Source organism: Bos indicus, chromosome 19 (genome assembly GCF_029378745.1).
Source record: "Bos indicus isolate NIAB-ARS_2022 breed Sahiwal x Tharparkar chromosome 19, NIAB-ARS_B.indTharparkar_mat_pri_1.0, whole genome shotgun sequence".
Taxonomy (NCBI): Eukaryota; Metazoa; Chordata; class Mammalia; order Artiodactyla; family Bovidae; genus Bos; species Bos indicus.
Window position 1 is genome coordinate 23,027,999 of NC_091778.1, and position 21,499 is coordinate 23,049,497.

At 54.6% G+C, this 21,499-nt stretch overlaps 1 protein-coding gene across 4 annotated transcripts in view; it reads left to right on the plus strand.

Annotated features, from left to right (window-relative positions):
- ABR (ABR activator of RhoGEF and GTPase) overlaps nucleotides 1-21,499 on the plus strand; it is a 188,644-nt gene that overhangs the window by 87,862 nt on the left and 79,283 nt on the right. For 3 of the 4 annotated variants that reach the window (XM_070772792.1, XM_070772793.1, XM_019981205.2), the window contains exon 2: nucleotides 385-569. In XM_070772792.1, coding sequence (XP_070628893.1) covers nucleotides 385-569 — 185 coding nt within the window. Of the gene's footprint in view, nucleotides 1-384; nucleotides 570-16,315; nucleotides 17,086-21,499 lie in introns of those variants that run through there. The other variant, XM_019981206.2, reaches the window with a different exon arrangement.

Below are 21,499 nucleotides of genomic sequence, written 5' to 3' on the forward strand. Positions count from 1 at the left end.
CCCCCACCTCCCTGCTCCCTATAAAAAGCAAAATGGTGACTCAGAGAGGAGAGTTGGAAGCGTCCTGCCTCCTGCTCCCACTGCTAATTTTTAGACTTGGAATTAGGCAGGAGGCAAAGGAAACAGCAGCTCGAAGTACGCGACTGACATGTTATTAAGCGGGTGGCAACCGCGGAGCCGCCCCCCCTGGACTCCCCGCGGCCCCTGAACCGCAGCGCCGGGTGCCTGCTGGCGCCCCGGGCCGCGCAGCCCTGCCCGGGCCGGGCGTGGATGGTGGGGCTAGGGCCATGGCAGCCGGGGGCCGCCGCCGCCGCCCACTGCGCTACCAGTCCCTGGCAGCCCTGGTGGAGGACTCTCAGTGGCCTTTCTTGTTCCTTGTCTCAGACTTCAGCTACGGGGCGGACGACTACGACGCAGAGGGGAATGAGGAGCAGAAGGGGCCCCCGGAGGGCTCGGAGACCATGCCGTACATCGACGAGTCGCCCACCATGTCGCCGCAGCTCAGCGCCCGGAGCCAGGGCGGCGGGGACAGCATCTCCCCCACCCCACCCGAGGGGCTGGCACCTGGGGTAGGTATCCCTGCTTTTCCTTCCAGGTTGGGGAAGAGGGTGTTTTGTGGGGAGGAGGAGGGGTAGGCAGGCATGGTGCCATGGGCCAGGCTCTGCTTGGGGTGCTCCTGGGGTGCTGGACTTGGGAAACTGGGGCCTGGCCATTCTTGGTGCCCTTGGGTCTCATTCTGGTCCTGGACTCTCAGACTAGCCCTCCCCGATCAGCCCTCGCCTCCAGCCACCACCTGCTGCTCTCTGTGCCACCCGGTACCTGTCCCTGCCTCTCTACCAGCCATCTGCTTCCCCCTGCCTCCTGGGCCCCTCACCTCTTTCAGCCTTCTCTCTCAGCTCCTCTCTAGCAGGATGGGGCCTCGTGGAGGGAACAGGCTCTCCTCTCTGGGCCCCGGGCCGGGCACTGGCTCCATATGTGACCTAAAGGCTGTAAAGGGCACAGATGCTGGCTCAGCAAACCAAGGCTGGCCTGGGTGCCGGCCATGGGTGGGGGGCGGTGAGCAGCCTCTGTAGCATTCCCTGAGGACCCCGGCCCCGTCCAGCCCTCCTCTGCTGACTCTGGAAGGGAATGAGCCCTCATGGTGTCCTCCTCTCCTCTTGTCCACTGGTGAGAGCTGTGCTCCAAAGAGAAGCGTTTCAGGAGCAGTACTGAGGATGGGCTCTGAGACAGGCCCGGGGATAAGATGTGTGGAGGTTTGCAATCCTGGTAGTTAATGCTGTTCCTGGCCACAGGGACCGGCTTTGTCTGGACCCAGCTTGTGCCACGTGTCTGATACACAAGAGAAGTGAGACAGAGGGGTTACTGGGGGCTGTTCTTCTGAAATTGGGAAGAATCAAAACCATTTCTTCTTCTACCCGGTGGAGGGGGGGCTTGGATTGCTCGGTCCTACTTGGTAAGGGCCCTGTCTGGCTGTGTTTTGTAGGGAGTCCCCTTTCTTCCCTCTAATACCCTTGAGGAGCAGTTGCTGAGATGCTGGGAGATACTTGTTTCTCTCCTTCAGGGCCCAGTGCTGCTCGCCCCAGCCGGAAGGCTGCCTGGACTCTACCATTTCTTGAGAAACCCCTGCTTCCCTTCCTCCCAACCTCCTCGGCCACCCTCCACCCCTGCGGAGAGCTCTCACCCCCTCTTTGCACACCAGGGTGGCTGTTATAGCCTTTGGCAACAAGGGCCTTGGCAACCAGCTTCCCACTTGGGGGAAGCCACATTGTTGCCATGGCAACAGAGGCCTAGGCAGAGCTTATCAGCTGCCAGGCAGTACAAGTTTGGAAAGGGATGAGGGGGGGCAGGTGGGAGGAGGAGATGATGGGCAAGGGTATTGGTCAGGCTCAGGCCCCCCCACAACCAGCATTCTGGGGTGCTGTCCTGTGGTCCTAGGGAAGGGTGGCAGGTGAGAGACAGCCATCGTGGACCTGCAGGGCAGGATTTGCTACTAATGGAGGAGAGGGTGCTCTGGGACCTGAACTGACTCCAAGCAGGGGAGGCAAGGTGAAAACTGCTTTCCGACACTGCCTTTAGGTCTCTGACCACATCAGGGCTTAGAGACATCCTGGGGAGTGTCCGTCATTGCCGCTGTGAGCAGACACAGAAAGACTCACTGCAGGACTCAACCCAGCACCAGGAATGCTGGCTGAGAGCTGAGAACGTGTGGCCAGATTAGAACTGCTTGCTGGAGAGAAAAGCCGTTTCCTTTCCCCTCTTTGCCTTCCTCCTTACTTCCTGTCTTGTCTCCTTTCCTTGTCACATGACTACCTTGCAGGAATGCTTGTCCATCAACTTTTAGATGCCCTGGTGAAAGGTACTCAGGTGCTTTCTCTAGTGAAACAGATCCCAGGCATAACAGGAAGATGCCCCCGCCTGGAGCCCTGGGGCTTTGGGGCAAGGACTTCCTTTACTACAATACTGCCCATTTTGCTTGGTGACTCACAAGAGAAGAACTAGGTTTGAGGACTAAAATCCAAGAAATGCTACAGTGAAAACTGACCAAAGGGCTTGGAAACCCCAGGATTAACTTCTGCGCCATTGGCTAGAAATGATACAAGATAGGGTTGGGAAGCATTAATCCAACTTGAAGATCCCAACTGAAGATTCCAGCCCCATGCACCCCCCTGCCTGCCTGCCTTCTCTCCTGAGTTGCCTTTCTGCCCTTTCTGCTGTGCCACTGGCCCCATCTAGTGGACACAGAAACTATTGCTGTTTATAATGGGGTGCTGGAGAGTTCACATACTTCTTCCTGAGTACTTAGGAACTGTTTCAGCATTATAAAAAAAAGAAGAAGGAAAGAAAAAGAAAGCCAAGGTTTCTGCTACTTGGCTCTGCTCATTTGGCCAGGCAGGTCCCCTCCCTGCCAGGCTTCCTGTTGGGGCGTTGGGAACAAGGGGATTTTTGGACCAAATCAGATGATTGTTCTAGACATTCAGAGATATGGCCTTTCGCAGCCGGGCATTCCACAGCCAAATATGTAGCCGACTTGTTCCTGGAAGCCCAAGGAACAAGTCATTGCATTAGAGTTCTCCAGAGAAACAGAACCTTTAGGATACAGAGGAAGAAGAATTGATGTATTAAAAGGAACTGGCTCACTAAGATCATGGAAGCTGAGAAGTTCCAAGTTCTGCAGCCAGTAAGCTGGAGGCCCAGGTGAACTGATGGAATAGTTAGTTACAGTCCAAGTCCAGGAGAGTTGATGGTGGAAGTTCTAGTCCGTATTGAGTCCAAAGGCAGGAGAAGACCTATGTCCCAGCTCGAAGACAGGCAGAGAGTGAATTCTCCCTTGTGCATGCATGCCCAGTCACTCAATCATGTCCGACTCTTTGCGAACCCATGGACTGTAGCCCACCAGACTCCTCTGTCCATGGAATTTTCCAGGCAAGAGGAGTGGGTTGCCATTTCCTCCCCAGAGATCTTCCCCACCCAGGGATCCAACCTGCATCTCCTGCATTGGCAGGCGGATTCTTTCCCACTGAGCCACCTTGAAGTGAATTCTCCCTTCAGTTCAGTTCAGTTTAGTTCAGTCGCTCAGTCGTGTCCGACTCTTTGCAACCCCATGAATCGCAGCACACCAGGCCTCCCTGTCCATCACCAGCTCCCGGAGTTCACTCAAACTCATGTCCATCGAGTCGGTGATGCCATCCAGCCATCTCATCCTTTGTTGTCCCCTTCTCCTCCTGCCCCCAATCCCTCCCAGCATCAGGGTCTTTTCCAATGAGTCAACTCTTCGCATGAGGTGGCCAAAGTACTGGAGTTTCAGCTTCAGCATTAGTCCTTCCAGTGAACACCCAGGACTGATCTCCTTTAGGGTGCACTGGCTGGATCTCCCTTGCAGTCCAAGGGACTCTCAAGAGTCTTCTCCAGCACCACAGTTCAAAAGCATCAATTCTTCCCTTATGTCACCCTTTTGGGCTATCCGGACCTTCAACTGATTAGCTGAGGCCCATCTGGACCTTCAACTGATTGGGTGAGGCCCATCCACATTGGAGAGGGCAAACTGCTTTGCTCAGTCAACTGTTTCAAGCATTAATCTCACACAGAAACACCCTTACAGACATACCCAGAATAACATTTAGCCAAATGTCTGGGCACCTGTAGCCCCGTTGGTTTGGCTCATAAAACCAACCCTATGGTCAGACTCTCCCAGCAGCTCAGAGAATGGCAGGGCCATGAGCTTTTGATAGATGAACATGTGCTGCTCTCTAGCAGTGGGACCTTAGACCAGTATCATAACCCCTCTGACCCTCAGTTTCCTCATGTGTGCTGCTGTTGCTACTGCTAAGTCACTTCAGTCATGTCCGACTCTGTGCGACCCCATAGACGGCAGCCCACCAGGCTCCCCCGTCCCTGGGATTCTCCAAGCAAGAACACTGGAGTGGGTTCCCATTTCCTTCTCCAATGCATGAAGTGAAAAGTGAAAGGAAAGTCGCTCTTCCCTTTGGTTCCTTTGTGACCCCATGGACTGGATCCCACCAGGCTCCTCCATCCATGGAATTTGCCAGGCAAGAGTACTGGAGTGGGGTGCCATCGCCTTCTCCATCCTCATGTCTGCTGCTGCTGCTAAGTTGCTTCAGTCATATCCGACTCTGTGCGACCCCATAGATGGCAGCCCACCAGGCTACCCCATCTCTGTGATTCTCCAGGCAAGAACACTGGAGTGGGTTGCCATTTCCTTCTCCAATGCGTGGAAGTGAAAAGTGAAAGTGAAGTCACTCAGTCGTGTCCGACTCTTAGCAACCCCATGGACTGCGACCCACCAGGCTCCTCTGTCTATGGGATTTTCCAGGCAAGAGTACTGGAGTGGGGTGCCATTGCCTTCTCCACATCCTCATATCTAAATAGGACTAAATACCTGAAGGGTTGTTGAGAGGACAGACTGAGATAGCCCCAGTGAGGCCTGTAGAGCTGGGCCTGGTGCGCTGTGGGTACTCAGTTCTTGGTGATGGCGGCCCACAAGACTCTCCTCACCAGCCTTAAGAGGGGTAAGGACCCAGTCTAATGAATGTTTGTGGGACAACGACTGACTCTGCTTTTGCAGTCTCCTTTCTGGGGTTGGCTCTGTCCTCGCAGGTGCAGGAGCCCAGATGAAGCTGGGTCTCTGGTGTCGGCGGGACACATGCTCCTCGCTCCCCAGCTCACCGCTGCAGCCTCACTGTGCTTCGTGCCTTAGACGTGCCCCAGTGTGCAGCCCAGTGAGGTGTCAAAAGTGAAGCCCAACGCCCTGCAGAGCATTCCTTTCCCCGAACCCGGGCTGAGCAGAGCGCCCTCTGGTGGCTTCAGCAGAGGGCCTGCTTTCACCCTGGGAGGGAGGAGCGGGGCTCGCTCTCAGTGACAAGCGGGTTAAGTGTTTCTCCGCCAGGACCCTGGTCTTACAGAAAAGCATGCGCCCTGCAAACCATGGACTCCTCGGACTCCCTTCTCGGGAGGCACACTGCAAAGGGGTCACAAGGCAGAGAGAATATCTGGGTTTTCTTTCAGTGCCACCACTTTCTAGCTGTGTGACCTAAGGGTTGTCACTCAACCTCTCTGAGCTCCAGTTGGCTCATCTATAAGGTGAAGATACTGAGAATTTCCTTTCTCTTGACCTCACACAGCTGTCAGGAAGCTCCCATAAGATGGTGCCAGGTGGAGCGCTTTGTAAGGTCTGTACGTGTTAGGATTGCACTAGCTGCTGAATTGAGGGCTTCACTCTCCACAGGGCAGGACAGTTTAAAGATGGGTAGGGGATATTTGAGATGATCACCATTGTCGTCCTTCTCATCCCTCCCCCTCCCCCAATACCCTTTGTTCCCCACAACTACTTACCCTGGGCCTTTTACATGGGTTGTCTCGCGTAAGGCTCACCACAGCCCTATGTGGGCTTCCCTGGTGGTCCAGATGGTAAATAATCTGCCTGCAATGTGAGAGATCCAGGTTCAGATCCCCGGGTCAGGATGAGCCCTTGGAGAAGGGAATGGCAACCCACTCCACTCTTCTTGCCTGGAGAATTCCATGGACAGAGGAGCCTGGAGGGGTACAGTCCATGGGGGTCACCAAGAGCTGGACACGACTGAGCAACTAACACAACAGCCCTCGGTGGTAGATGCAATGATCATCATTTTTACTGCTGAGGAAATGGAAGATCAGAGAGGTGACATATTTGCCCAAGACCAGCCAGAGGAGCCAAAGATGTATTTAAACTTGGGTCTTTCTCTTTTTCTTATTTTTCGCCCATGCTGGCATGTGGGATCTTAGTTCCCTGACCAGGGATCGAACCTGCGCCCCCAGCACTGGAAGCTCAGTCTTAACCACAGGACCACCAGGAAGTCCCTAAATGTGGGTTTTTCTGATGCTGGAGTCTGTGTGGTGCTGCCAAGTCCAGTCAGACAACACCTCCCCTTGAAGATTTCCCAGCCCATGGCTGAGCCCTCTGGTGTTTGGGGAGTGTGCACAGTTACTTGAGGGGCACGTCTGCCCTGTTGACATCAAGAGCTCTGATCCCCAATCATCTCTGTGGACCCTATCAGCGCCTCCTGGCCGCCTAGGGGTGTTCACCCCGTGTTGTAGAATTGAACCAACCAGTACCAGGATGGCCGGGGAGCAGGGAAGTTAGGTGGATGCAGTCTCAGGGAATGAAGCTGGGATGAATCGCTGCCCCTTCTTCCCTTCCTGGTCTGTTCCGAGGCTTGTGGTTTAGGATTTGAGGTTGCAGGACAAGGAACTTCCTTCTAGGTGAAAGGAGAAGCCACGTGGAGAGCCAGGAGCCTCCCAGCTGGCTTCCCAGTATGCTCCTTTTGGATGGTGTTTGAGGCCTGGGTTGGGAGGCTTTGGGGCTGCCCCTGATCTTCACATCTCTCAGGGGTTTCCAGCTGCAGATAAAACCAGGCATCACTCCTCAAGTTACCAACCTCCTGCCTCAGCAGCCTTGCTCCTCATGGCTCCTTTCTGGATCTTTGGTCCCGCTGCAAAGAGAAGGAGCCTGCCTGGCCCTGCTACTTGCCAGGTGCTGTGCTGAGTGCCCGGCTTCATTGCCACCCAGCCCTCCAACTGCTGGAGGAGCCCCCATTTTATAGATGAGGCATCTACGGCTCAGGCAGTTGCTTGGCTTATCCGAGTCAAGGAGGATGTAAATAGGAAGTGGGTAGACACAGTGTCTTGGTTGTGGCCCTCAGCCCCTCCACAGCTGGCCTTCCCTGGCCTCTCTGGCTCATCGCCGCCCGCCCAACCCCCCCCCCCCCCGCCCCGCCCCCCGCCCCTCTTCACATCTGGATGGGATTTGGGCTTCCCTGATTTGCCACACCTGGCCAACCTGGAGCATCCCTGTAGCACTCACGGCCTGTCTGGGGGCTCCCTCTCCCTGCTAGTGTGCTGAGATCGTGGTTCATTAACATGCTTCACATTTGCTAGAAAGGCTACTTCCAAAGCAGCCTGTATTCGGTGAAGGTCGGTTCATCTCCTGCAGATCCCAGGACAGTGGATAGGAGAATGAGCCCAGCCAGACCCATCCTCTGCCCTTGAAGCTCTGGAGTCTTTGAGGGTGGGGCAGGGAGGCCAACTGACCTGCATAATTCACACCAACAGATGTGAAATTGCCCCGAGAATGCCTTCACTTTGAGACGTTTGGCCACATAGTTGAGCCGCCAAGGGGCAGAGGCTGGATGGCCTCTGGGCTCTACCAGGGCAAAGAAGGGCAGGGAATGTCCCTGTGGTAGGCTGGATCTTACCTACGGACTCTCTTTTCCATCATCTTCACCTGGTTCCTCTGGTTTCCCAGGTGGCACTAGTGGTAAAGAATCCACCAGGAGATGTGGGTTCGATCCCTGGGTCGGGAAGGTTCCCTGGAGAAGGAAATGGCAACCCACTCCAGGATTCTTGCCTGGAAAATCCCATGGACGGAGGAGCCTGGCGGGCTGTATAGTCCATGGAGTCACAAAGAGTCAGACAGCTGAGTGACCCAGCACATCATGCACGCACGCACCTGGTTCCTCCACTAGTGGGCGCTAGCGCTTTCTTTCCACCATGATGCTCTGATGATGAGCTCATGTAGGGGTCCCCAACCTCCGGGATCTAATAACCTGATGACCTGTGGTGGAGCTAATGTAATAATTGGAATAAAGGGCATAATAAATATAAAGTATCTGATTCATCCCCATACCATCTCCCCCCACCTGAGTCCATGGAAAAACTATCTTCCATGAAACTGGTCCCTCTGTACCAAAACGGTTGGGGACCACTGCCCTTGTGGACTTTCCTCCCACAGGGTTATGAGCTGGTCACTTCTATCTGGAAGGCCACACAGATTCCCCACCCCCACCCCCCACCCTCCTGCCTGTGTGACAGAAAGAAGAGGAACACTTGCACAGCAGTTACAGAAGGCTGGGCCCTGTTGTAGCGCTTTATAGACACTGACTCATTTAGTCCTCACCACACGCTGGGAGGTAGGCACTGTGACTGCCCCATTTTCCAGATGTGAAAACTGAGGTACAGAGAGGTGACACAACCCACCCGAGGCCCCAGAGCTGATGAGTGGTGGCTGCTCATCTCCGTGCTTCTCTACCAATTGTCCAGGACAAGTCTTGGTGCGCTCGATTGACGTCTTCCTGGCTCTGTAAGTTGAAACAACCAGTAGAGTCCCAGTCCCACAGCTGTAAATAAGGATAAATCCCTCCTATCTGGAAGGGCTGCTGGGAGGACCAAGAGACACAGCAACTGTGAAAACACAGTCTGCATCCCCAGGAGGACAGCTCCTCAGGTGATCGTTGTCTTTGACCCTCTCCCAGGATGTGAACCCAGTTCTCTGTGGGTCCCCAGCTCTGGCTGTCCTTGGGCCCTGCCACCCCCACTCTAGTCCTAGCAGAGGTGGCTCAGCGTCCCCCTCCCCCGGCATGCCTGGGAGGCAGAGACCCCTCTGGAGGGTGTCACGGTGGATGCGCAATTTCCTCAGGTACCATCCACCCAACCTGAACCTCTTGATTTATCTTCTTGGGAGACCCTTTGTCTTGCCCTGTAAACCTCCTGAGGTCAAATCTATTAACTATGTGTTTTTCTGAGCACCTACCCCCCCCCTTTTTTTTTTGGCTGTATCTTGCAGCTTTCAGGATCTCAGTTCCCTGACCAGGTTTTGAACCCAAGCCATGGCAGTGAAAGCCCAGAGCCCTAACCACTATACCACCAGGGCACACCTTTTATAAGCTCTTGTTCTGGGTGCTGTGGCATAAACAGGAATTGCCCCTCACCCCCCCGCCCCCTTTCACACACACATATGCACACACATGCACACAGTCCCTCAATTTCAGGGTTTGAGAGATGTATTAATACAGCATCTCAAGGAAGAAGCCATGTGGCCTCAGGTGGGGGAATCAAGGAAGGCAGCATGGAGGGAGGGAGCCTCAGAAACTAGGTAGTGTTCTGCCTGGGCACTGGTCAGGAAGGACATTCTAGATAAAGGGGGCTGTTTAAGTTCTGGAATGTAGGAAGACCTCTGGAGGTGTGAGAAGAGGGGAATGGTCTGGTGGGGCCGGAGCACTGGGTTCACTGGATGAGGTGGGAGGTGAGGCTGGGATTGGGCTAGGGCTCCCCTTTCCTGCACTCTCCACACCCCAGCACCCCTGCCAAAGGAGAGGAGAATAGCTGGTGCCTGCCAAGGACTCAACACATGCCAGACACTGCCCCACGTGTACAAGTCCTCCCAGCAGACCTGGCATATATGCTATGCAATATGCAAGTCGCTCGGTCGTGTCCGACTCTGTGTGACCCCATGGACTGTCGCCCACCAGGTTCCTCTGTCCATGGGATTTTCCAGGCAGGAATACTGGTGTGGGTTGCCATGCCCTCCTCCAGGGGACCTTCCTGACCCAGGGATCGAAATTGCATCTCTTATGTCTCCTGCATTGGCAGGTGGGTTCTTTACCACTAGTGCCACCTGGGAAACCCTCAGCAAACCTAGAGTTGGTGTTAGACTTATCCCCATTTTACAGATGAGGAAACCGAGGCCTAGAGAGTTTGAATGACTTGCCCATGGTCACACAGCTGGTAAGAGGCAGAACAAGGATTCCAGTCTAAAATCCAGGAGAGTTTTTTTTGTTTGTTTTTGTTTTACTGTATAAACAGTGTCGTGTACTGGCTTATATCCAACATTTGCTTCATGTGATTGAACTCTCTGGGATGTTTGTAGTGACTTCTGCTGTAGCAGAAAAAGGGAAGTCAGAGGGAGGAGGCTGATTATCAAGATGATGAACCTGATTGTATCTGCGGTGGATGCTGGCCCTGGGTCTACTCGTGGCACCGGCCTGGGGGTCAGTTCTCATTGGCCCAGGGTCTGACGAGCTCTGGAAAACATAGGGGTGGGGCTTGAGTTCCTGCTAAGGAAGTAGGAGGGGCCAGGGATAAGCAGAGAAGAGGGAGCGGGGGCTCCAAGCCAGGATCAGGGCTGGAGGCGAGACTGCACCTGGCCCTTTCAGGGGACAGCAAACAGCAGAGGTGGTTGTTGTCAACAGTGTGATCAGTTGAGTCATCAGCAAGGGCCCCACTGTCCTTGTTTGGGCTGACTTGGTGGCTTCCTGCTGGACACAGAGTGAGCAATGTGTTAGAAAGAGTAATCTGATGTCAGCGGGAGGGACACATTGAAACGCTGTCCGGTCACTCCCAGTCAGATTTTTCCATGCCTGCCCTTAGCAATGCTGTCAAGGCCATGCCTAACCTGACCGCTTGACTGCTGCCCACCTCTGCAACCTCATCACCAGCCCTCCAGCTAGAACATGAGCTCCGCCATGGAGCTCTGTCAGTTTTGTACTGAAATGTTTGCTCATTGCAAACTCTAGTACCTAGAACTGTGCCTGGCACGTCAGAGATGCCCATTAAGTACTGGTTGAGTGAATGAAGCCTTGCCACCCAGACTGAACTCGTTTCACTGTGCCTCATGCTATCCTGCCTGTCCGCGAGTCACCGCTGGCATGGCTGGTCACTGTTGATTTTCAGGGAGGAGTTTTGTTGTTTTAATCTTTTGGCTGTGCCTTGTGGCATGCTGGATCTTAGTTCCCCAGCCGGGGATCCTATTGCCCCCGCTGCAGTCGAAGTGTGGAGTCCTAACCACTGAACCACCAGGGAAGTCCCAGGTAGGAGTTTTAAGGCCACCTTCTCTGGAGAACTTCCTGTGACTCCCCTTTGCCACATCAGATGTGCGTGTCTTATGCCCCCAGAGCTCAGTCTACTTTCGCAATTGTAGCACTTAACACACTTCTTTTTTTAACTTCTTTATTTTTTGGTTATATCACAGAAAATTCTAATTTTATAGAAATGTATAATATGGAAAGTGAAAGTCTCCTTAAGTCTCCTTTTACAAAGAGAATATCTGTTAAGAGATGGTTGTATATTTTTCCTTATTTTTCCAAGTGAGATATTATATACATAAGATACATTTCTATGTATGTTTATAAATACATTATACAATATATATATATTTACTTATACATTATATATTAATATATAAATACATTATATATGCATTATACATATATAAGCACATTCTATATATATGTGTATATGTATATATTGTTGTTTAGTCGCTAAGTCGTGTCCAACTCTGCGACCCCAAGGACTGTAGTCTGCCAGGCTCCTCTGTCCATGGGATTTTCCAGGCAAAAATACTGGAGTAGGTTGCCATTTCTTTCTCTAAAGTGTGTATATGTGTGTGAGCATATATATATTTTTTAAAGTTGGATCATACTATTGATACTTTATGCAATTTGCTCTGGTTATTTTACTTAATAAGTCTTGGGCATCTTGCATATCAGTAATTAAAGACTTACCTCATTCTCCTTCACAACTGTATGTAGTGCTTCTTTTAACGGATGTACCATAATTCACTTGGCCAGTCCCCTTCAAATGGACATTTGGACTGTTTCCAGTCTTTCACTGGTTTAACCATCATTGCAGTGAACATCTTTGTGCAGAGATCTTTGAGCCCTTGTAGAAATGTTTTTGCAGAAAAATCCCTTAAAGTGGAGGTGCTGAGTCAGAGGGTGTGAACATTTTAAATCACAATAGATATTTCCGAGTTATTCTTTCTGAAAGGGTTGTACCTCAGCCCAATAGTTCTGAGATTGTACCCTTCCCCTGGCCCTACCTTGGCGAGCAGTGGCCAGTCTGTCCCTGAGACCGTCAGCTCCACGGAGGTAGACAAATGCTCTTGACGGTGGCTACGTTCTGAGCGCTACCCCAGCGCCTGGCAGGCACTGCGGGCAATGAATAGATACTTGTTGATGGAGGGGGAAGGGAATGAGGGGATGGAGAAGAGTGTGAAAGAAGGCTGCTGGGTTTGGGGAGAGTAAACTGTTGGTGGCTTGGAAAAGTGTAGGCTTGGCAGGTGTCCGAAATCTCAGTCTGTGCCCCTTGCCCATGGGGGAGCCCATGCCCCTCGCCCTCCACGAAGTGGTTCCCGCTACCCCTCTAAGTTCATCACCTGCCCGTTTTCTCTTCTGTCCTCCTGCTGTGTTTCCTGGGGTTCCTTGCAAAACATTTTCCTCCCTTTGCCTGGAAACCCTTCCCCTTTTCAAGATGCTGCTCAGAAACCACTCTCCTGTGAAGCTTTTCCTCTCAGGCAGGATTAGTGCCTTTGTCCTCTGTTCCCGCTGTGTTGACCAGTGAGAATACTGCCTCATCTGTTTATAGGCCCGTCACCCTCTCTGAGTTGAGTTGAGAGCATTCCTCGTTTTCATTTTTTTGCCGTGAGGCATGCGTGGGATCCTCCCCAACCAGGGATTGAACCCATGGCCCTTGCAGTGGGAGCTTGGAGTCTTAACCACTGGACCACCAGGGAAGTTTGAGTTGAGAGCATTCTAATAGCAAGGGCTGTGTCCCCCAGGTTTGTGTATTTGTAATGCCAGGCCTTCTCTGGGTATGAATGAACCGTCAGATGGACAGACAAGATCAGGAGTCAAAGAGGAATATTATTGCAGCTGTGTAGTGTGAGATGCTGCAAACCCTGCTTGGGGTGGTGGCTTTGGAAAAGGAAAAGAAGGAAGCACTAAGTGACTTGGTAAAAAGGATGTGGGGCCTGAGGGAAGGAACAGTCACAAGATGGTGACCCCACCAACAGAAGTGGAGGAGCCAGAAGGGGAAGCTGAGTGGGAGAGGGAGAAGGCTCGTTGGGTCTGGAGAGGTGGCGTTTGAGGGGCTGCCAGTGGGGCTTCCAAGTGAGAAGAACCAGCTGACAGCTCAGATATCACGCTGGGAGCAGAGCAGGGCGCTGGGGCTGCAGATGGGGACAGGCTAGCAGCGACAGGGGATGAGTTCCCCAAGGGTAGAGAGCAAAGTGCAGAGGCCTGGGTCCAACTGGGTGACTCCCATCTTCTAGGGGCCAGGAGAGAGAAGGGCCAGCCTAAACCAGAGTGGTCAGAGGCAGCATCGACATGGCATGGGAGCTGAGGGGTTTAAGAGCATCTAGACTGCAGAGGCCAAGGAGTAGAGAAGGGGGCCTGTGACTTGGGAATACAGCAGCTGTGAGGCCTTTGGAGCAGGCGGCTTCTCTGGAGAGGAGGATCAGGAGCTAGGCGGAGCAGGCAGAGCTGCAGAGGACACAGGGAGGAAGCCCGGTCCAGGGCTGGCTCAGGGCACGGGCCAGGGAAAGGGAGGGGATACCCCCTGGGACTTGTGAGTCATTCCCACCAGGGGCAGGACTGAGGGCCTTTGAGTGGAGTCTGTGTGCCCAGGGGAGATGGAAGGGCACTCGAGTTACTCACTGGAATTTCCAGCCAACCCCAGGACTGGTGGAGTGGAGATATTTGGATATTCAGGGAGCAGCTTCTGAGGTTTCAGGGTTCAGAAGAAGTGGGTGTCGATCCTGCCCTGCTGGGGAGGAGCCTGGGGAAACAGAGGGGGATACTTCTAGGAGACCCCCTCAGGGCCCCTCATGTTCCTTTGGGTGGGGGAAGGCAGACGGGGGGCCCCCGGGCTGTTAGGCCCTTCTCCCATGCCACCTGCTTGTCCGACCAGTGAGGGCAGCCCCATATGCCATGCACTTGGAGCCTGCAGGGTGGGAGACTGGCACAGAGCCCTGGGCTGGCACACTTCTGCCCTGGGGAATGCCAGCCCTGGTTGTTCCCAAGCCCTGAGAACAGCCTCACCCGCCCACACCAGATGAGGAATTGTGGCTCTTCTGATGTGCCCTGGCTATATATAACCCAGCCAGGGCAGGGACAGGGACTGATGGAGAGGGCGGGTGTAGGGTGGGGTGTGCCCGTGTGGAACCCCGTCAGCCCTGAGGCCCCAGAGAACTTACGCCAAATCCCTTGGTCTGTATTTCAGCTACAGTGACAGGGAGAAATCTTTTACTGGAGAAGACAGGTTTTCAGCTGTAATAGAATGGCAGGAGCCCCACCTAGAGATCATAACTTTCAAAGATTTTGGGGGAAGTTGGGATGAGAAACCACGTCCACCTCTCTCCTTTTCTCTCCTCCCTCTTCCTCAACCTCTCCACCCAGCCTGGAGGCTCAACCAAGGACCCTATTCTCAGCTGAGATACTCAGTTGGAAGGAGAGGTGATGACCCCAGGTGGGCCCAGGGTGGCCCATGGTTGACCCCACTGTGGAATGCATTTCCAAATGAGTCCCAAAGAGCTGGACTCTTCCCTCTCTGGCCATACACCTGCCACCAGATGGGGATGCACCATCGCATAAGGAGGTCCTGGTAGACACACAAGGCATTAGGGACAACTTAGACACTGCGTCATTAAGAACCACACTGGCTGGTCCTGGCAACTGTGTACTGAGAGTCACTTGTGAGCTAGAAGCACAAATCCCTGACTAGAGACATAGTTTGGGGGCTGGTGGGAGATTGGCAGGATGGGGGCAGGTGGGGGGTGCTTGAAAGGAGTTGGAGCTTCAGGGCTCATTACGCAGAATCCAGAGTGTTCACTTGACCTGCCTGGTTGGTGGCACTTACTATACAGGTTTACAAAGTGGTAGACTGATCATGTGTGAAGCTGAATTTGATTCCAAGATACCAGGAGGAAATGGGACAGAGGTAATATTCAGGACCATCCTCCAACACCCTCTCCCCACCCCCCCACCCTCACCCACGCGCGCGCGCACACACACACACACACACACACACACACTCCCAAACTTCTCTCAAAGAAACAACCAGTTGTAAGAAGGCAGCAGTCTTGTCTGTAAGCCTGATTCAGTGCACAGATGTTTCATTTAGACTGCACCTTGTTTCTTCTGCCATGGTTTATTTTTTATTTTTATTGTTTTGATGTGGACCATTTTTAAAGTCTTTGTTGAGTTTGTTACAACATTGCTTCTGTTTCATATTTTGGTTTTTTGGCATGTGGGATCTTAGCTCCCAGGCCAGGGAACCCGCACCCTCTGCATTGGAAGGGGAAGTCTTAACCACTGGACTGCCAGGGAAGTCCCTCTGCCATCATTTTTAAATTGAGAGCTCTCACTTAAGAATCCAGATTCCGGCTTCTCTGGAACAATCCAAGATCCGGGGTGGAGGGGGTGGGGGCAACCGTGAGCCTGCACTGCCCCTGGCAGCCAGCAGCTGGAGCTGAGTGACATTTTCTTGAATTCACCTGGTCCCTACCTGGCTCATTCACTAACCGATCTTACCCACACCCTCCTGGGGCCTGGAGTTTGCAACCTTTGTCCTAGATGTTGTGTTGTGAAAGCTTTTCCCAGCTGCCGCCCTGAAACTCCTTCCCGGCAAGAGTAGGTGGATGTATTGATACATCTCTGGATGGGGCCAGGGGGACCCGGGGATGTGCGGATGCATTTAGCTTCTGGAAGCATGGGAAGCCAGGGGAATCAGGCTGGGATGGGCAGGGCTGGCGATGCTCGTGATCCTGGCTTCAGTGTACCCTTCTCTGCGGGGCTGGTTCTACTGGGCCCAGAGGCCCTTCCTGAAGGAGAAAAGCCCCAAAGAGGTGTGGTGCTGCTAATCTCAGCAGCATCTGTAAGAAAGAGGTGTGGTACCTCTGGCGGCCCCAAGCGGTCCCCGCTGCAACCCCTGGCTGGCACTTGTGCTTCTGCCTCGGGAAAGCAGGTCAGGCCTCCTTTGCACAAAGCCCCAACCACGGTGGCGATGGAAACTATGGTTTCTCACCAGGCCTAAAGGTGTCAGAGCCTGGGGCGGAAGTGACTAGGGGCTGGTCGGCATCCCAAGGTGACACCGAGGTTGGCCAGGGGGCCCGCGAGGCTCTGCGGGCAGCTGCTCCTCCGCTCCGCCCCCGCCCGCCGGCCCGCCCAGCCCGCGGGGCCGGTGAGGGGCTGTAAATAAAAGCCTGTCTCTGGGAAGCGGACCTCCCCTCCGCGCCCGGCCCGGCTGCGGCCTCGTCGCCCCTCCTCCGCGCTCCCGGAGCCTCCCGCCGGCCGACTGGCCCGGCGACCGCAGAGAGGGGAACGGCTCCACCTCGCCCGTCGAGTCGTGCATTTCCTGCCTTGAGAGCGAACGCGAGCCTCGGCGTCCAGGAGGGCGGGATCCGAGCGGCTGGCGGCGGCGGCGGGGCGCCCGGGCCGGGCTGGGAGCGGCGCGGGGAGCGGGGCCCCGCCTGCCCGGAGAGCCGGCGCGCACGGCGGGCAGGGGCGCGCGGGCCCCAGGATCGCGGCGGCGGCGGCGGCGGCGGCTGGAGCTCCCCGCAAGAGGCGGCCAGGACCCGCGGGGCCGCCCCGCTTCCCCTTTCTCCGGGAGGGCCGGGAGCCGGCGGCCCGAGAAGGTTCATAATGGACCCTTTCATCGGCAGCCGGTGGCCCGGCGCCAGGACGGACTCCGGGGAGGCCCGCGTGCTGGTGTAGGCCTGCCCCGCGCGCTCTTCCCGTCCCCGCCGGCCCGCCCCGCTCCCTCCCGGGCGCCGGCGGCCACGGCTGCTGCCGTTGCTGCCGCCGGGACCCCGCTTCCTGTTTGCCCTCCGCGGCTCCGGCTGCCATGGAAGAGGAAGAGGAGGCGATAGGCTTTTTGGACAAGGTCCTGGAGGATGAAGATGTGTTTCTGCTGGAGGAGTGCGAGCTGGGAACCCCGACCAGCCCCAGCTCAGGGTCCCCCTTCTTGGTGACTGTGAAGGTGGGAACGTGACACGCCCTGGATGCTTGTCGGGGGAGGGGGCAGGGCTCGCAGCTCTGACTGCAGAAATGGCTGGTTTACGCACCAGCCTCGTGGCTGAGCTGGAGCACCCCAACCGGAGAGGGGTCCGGCGCCCGGCCGCCCGCCCGTCAGGGGATGCGAGGGGCTGTGCTCTGGGCAGTTTTTCCCGGGGGAGAGGTGCAGTGCCGGCCTCCTCCCCTTGGACCAGTTGTCCTCGGAGGGGAGTGGCTGCTGGCTTTCCCCAGACCAGCTCGGGGGCGGGGGGTGGCGGTGGCTTTTTCTCTGGCAGTGACATGAGTCACCTGGGGGGCACGCCAGGGGTGTGAGCCTGCTTTCCTGCCCCCCACCCCCCCTCCCCAGGAGCCAACTGACCTGAAACCAGAAAGCTATAATTCCTTGTTTCCATGGCAGCAGGGGGATAAGTGCAGTGGGAAGTTCAGGCCAAGGGGACCCTTGCTCTTCCCAGCTAGGAGACTTGGAGCATCTGGGCCAGGGCTCCGGGTGTTTGGAGGGATCCAGAACCAGGGGTCACTGGGCTTCCTTGAAGGAAAAGAGTTGGATGAGCCGAAAAGGGGAGGAAACAGCCCACTTGGAGGCCAGAGTTGGGTGGATAAGGCACTTTACTCAAGGTGGGCACTGGCAGGAAGCATAACAGCCCACCGACGCTGGGCTGTGGGCATTCTCTGCAGTGGTGCCCTTGTGTCGTTGGAGAAGTTGCCTTGAAGGTAGAGTGGGAGGGGCGGGACTGCCTCAGACCCCCTCCCTTCTCTTCACCTGCGCCCCAGGGGCTGGGCTTCCCCTTGAAAGCACACCAGAGCTGCACACCACACTATATTCTTCCTTTCCTTCACCTAGGCCCGCTTCTAAGATCTCTGACCTCAGTGTTTTGCTCACCTCCTCCCTATTCTGCGGCTTGAAGGGAGGGCCAGTGAGAACGTTTGGCAGGGAGTTTGCAGGCTGCAAGCCAGGCTACCTAACACAGAGCGCCTGTCTGTGGGCCCCGGCCCGTCTGCCCTGGCAGCACTTCACCCCAGAGGGCTTGGTGCACAGAGCCTTGCTGTGGGCAGGAGGCAACTGTCACTGAGCCTCCCTGGGCCCCTTTGTCCCTCCTGTAAGATGGGCATCAGAGCCCTGCCCCATCCCGGCTACAGTCTGGTTCCGAGGAGGAGCTAATGGAGGTAAAAATAGACTGCAGGCCCACGGTAGATGGCTGATGTGTGGAAGGGGCGGAGCAGTAGCTGTAGGCCTGGGTGTGGGGCAGAGAGGAGCTATAATGGGAGGCTGGCAGTGGCTGATGCCCACCCCTGGGCTGCTCATCTGGTGCTAGCCTGGCGCATTGGAGTAAGTCATGTCTCGAATTGGGCCCCTGAGGCCTTGCCCTTGGGGTCTGACCAGCCATCCCAGGAACAGGATGGGGAAAAGTCTGGTTATGAACCAAGAGCACCTGCTGGGAGTTTAGTGGTTTGTGGGATGGGACCTACGTGGGTTCCTAATGGTCCTTCCCTGAGACGCCCTCCCCAGTACAGATGGGACCCCACTCCTGTGCCGCCTTATGGGTCTCCTCCCTGGTTTATTCCAGCCTAGCCCATATTTCATTCTGTTTGGAACTCCAGACTCCGCCTCCTTGATTCTGTTCTCCTCGAGGGCAGAGCCCTCTTGTATTCATGGTGGGCACTGCACAGAGCCTGCTGTGTGGCTGGTGTCCGGTGGATTGGTGGGTTGAGTGAGGCTCGATGTCCCTGGCCTTGTAAGAAGGAAGCATGTGGATGCCATGGGGGCTTAGGTACACATCACACCTAAAAATGCTGTTCCTCCCGGAGCCCTGTGAGTGCCTGGCTGAGTCCTCCCTTCTGCCTTGCCGCCGCAGTGTTCCTGTACCTACCTGACTCCAGGGAGAAGGGCCCTTTCCTGAGTGTTGGAGAATTCCAGGCCCCCTGTCTCAACCTGAACACATCTAGGAAGCCCTTCACCACCACCAGGCTTGCCCATCTATAGAGGGAAAAGCAGGCAGAAAGCTTGCTGATTCATTCAACAAACACTCAGGTTCTCTTCTAGTCAAAGCAGGATGCCTGGCACTGGGGAGGAGAGGAGATGAGAAAGACTTGATCCTCTCTCATAAAGAGTTCAGAGCAAGGGGCAAGTGCCCAGATAATAGGAATATAAAGAGAAAATAGGCAGAGCCAGGAGAAGGGTTCTGATAAAAGGGTACTAAATTCAGATTAGGAGAGGACGCTTCTCATTGAGTCAGGGATGGGTGTGGGTGTGGGGGTGGGCATGTACACCTGTGAGGTCAAGGCTCCTTTCTGGACGGTGTGCTTCTGTCCCGGGCTTGGCACACTCCTGCTTGGTAGACTCTTCTTGACACCTGGTAGGAGTCCAGGGCCGTTCTCTCTTTGCTGCTATTACTTTACTTCAGGAGTACTTACCTTCAACAGTGTCCAAACACCAGTCCTATTATACAGGTCAAATCAATCCTGTTTTCAGTGTAGTTTCTGAGATGCTTCATCCTGCCCAGGGGACAGGTATGAAGATGGCTGTGGTTTTCTCCATGGAGCTTGGGGCTGGAGCTTGGAATGTGTTTCAACTCACACCTCCCTTTGGGGAGTTAATAGTCTATAAACTAAGAATAATGCATGAATACCGAGAGCAGCATCGCCCCCCTCCGTAAGGTGTTATGAACCTCCTCCAAATCTTACATACGATTCTATTTAAAGGTACCTTGGGCTGATAGAGGCCTTGCTATGTAAAAGCTGCTATTTAAAGGAACTCGATTGTCAGGAATTTTTTAATCCTTTTGTAATGCAGATTAACTCCTCAGGTGAATTCTGTGCCGATTTCTAATGGATTTTCAACTGCCTGTGTTTCTGTTTCACTTGTCCAAATCTCTGCTCCCCCCGACCACGTGTAGCCATGGCCGTGCCTGTGTTTCCTACTCAGGTTTTTCCCTGAAGTGTGAACCACAGATGAGATGATTTTAGGTAGCACCTAGATATAGATTTTGCATTTTAACAGTTAAGCATACATTTTAATGTATCTTAGGAAAAAAATAAGAACTTGATTGGTGGTCCAGTGGTTAAGACGCCGAGCTTCCACCGCAGCTGGTGCGGGTTTGACTTGTACATCTTTCCTGTGCGTTCAAATATAATGCTTGGGATAAGGCTGTGTTTTTGTTTTTGTTTTAATTTCACTTATTTTATTTCTTTTGGGCTGTGTGGGTCTTTGTTACTGCACAAGCTTTTCTCTAGTTGCGGCGAGCAGCGGCTACTCTCCAGTTGTGGTCTGTGGGCTCCTTATGTGGTGGCTTCTCTTGTTGGGGAGCCAAGCTCTAGAGCACATGGGCTCCAGCGCTTGTGGTTCCCAGGCTCTAGAGGCAGGCCCAGTGGCTGTGGTGTAATGGGCTTAGGTGCTCTGCAGCATGTGGGATCTTCCTGGACCAGGGACTGAACCCGTATCTCCTGCATTGGCAGGTCGATTCTTTATCTCTGAGTCACCAGGGAAGCCCAAGGCTGTGCTTTTAGAAGCCAGTTGTAAAGAACAGTATTAAGCAAGCATGCTGGTGGTATGTGAGTATGACACAACTGCAGAGATGTGGGATGTGAAGTATTGCTGGATCCCGTGGGGCCTGCCTGTGGCTTCAGACAGCAGGGAGCCCGGAATATGGGGCTCCGCCTTTCAGGAGAGTCCCCCAGCAGTGGCCCCTGTCCTCTGCCTTCCATTCTGCTGAGGAACTAACTGAAAGAGAACTTCCCGGTGCCTAGGGCTGGGAAGAGGAGAGAATGGCTGAGTTCCCTGCATCGACTCAACTCAGGGAGGGGCCAGCTATTCTGAGGCTGATGCTCGGCGTGGACCCAGCGCCTAGACTCAGTGGCATCGACTCTGGCCAGACAGCTGCACCGCCACCTCCTTGCTCCTTGCATACTGGTGTGGCCAATGGGCTGAGTTCTGCTGTTTGCAGAGCCACTTGGCCTAAGGTGGTCCTGCCTGTTCAGCCCACATTGCTGTCTTGGAGGAGATTAAGGCTCCTAGAGACAGTGTCTTGATTTGGCCTGGAGCCAAAGCCTTGGAGGCTTTATTTAGCCCAGACTGTAGAAGACCAGGCCAGAGCCAGCTGAGCCTAACTTGCAGCTACTGTCCCCTTCAGAATGACTTGACCTCTTGGATTTGGGGCCTCAGGCTGTGACAGCCTTCCAGCCCAGCAGATTGTGTAAAATGCTGGCCATGATCGAGCCCACCATGGCTGCTGAGTTTCATAAGCTCTGCTTGGGGAGGAAGTGGGGACAGTGTCGCCCAGAAGGCAGCTTCCCTGTGTGCAGGACTGGCAGGCAGCCTGGCACAGGCTGTGGGGGCCCTGAACTCCCGAGAACTCCCCCCGGTGATTCTGGGCATGTAGGCG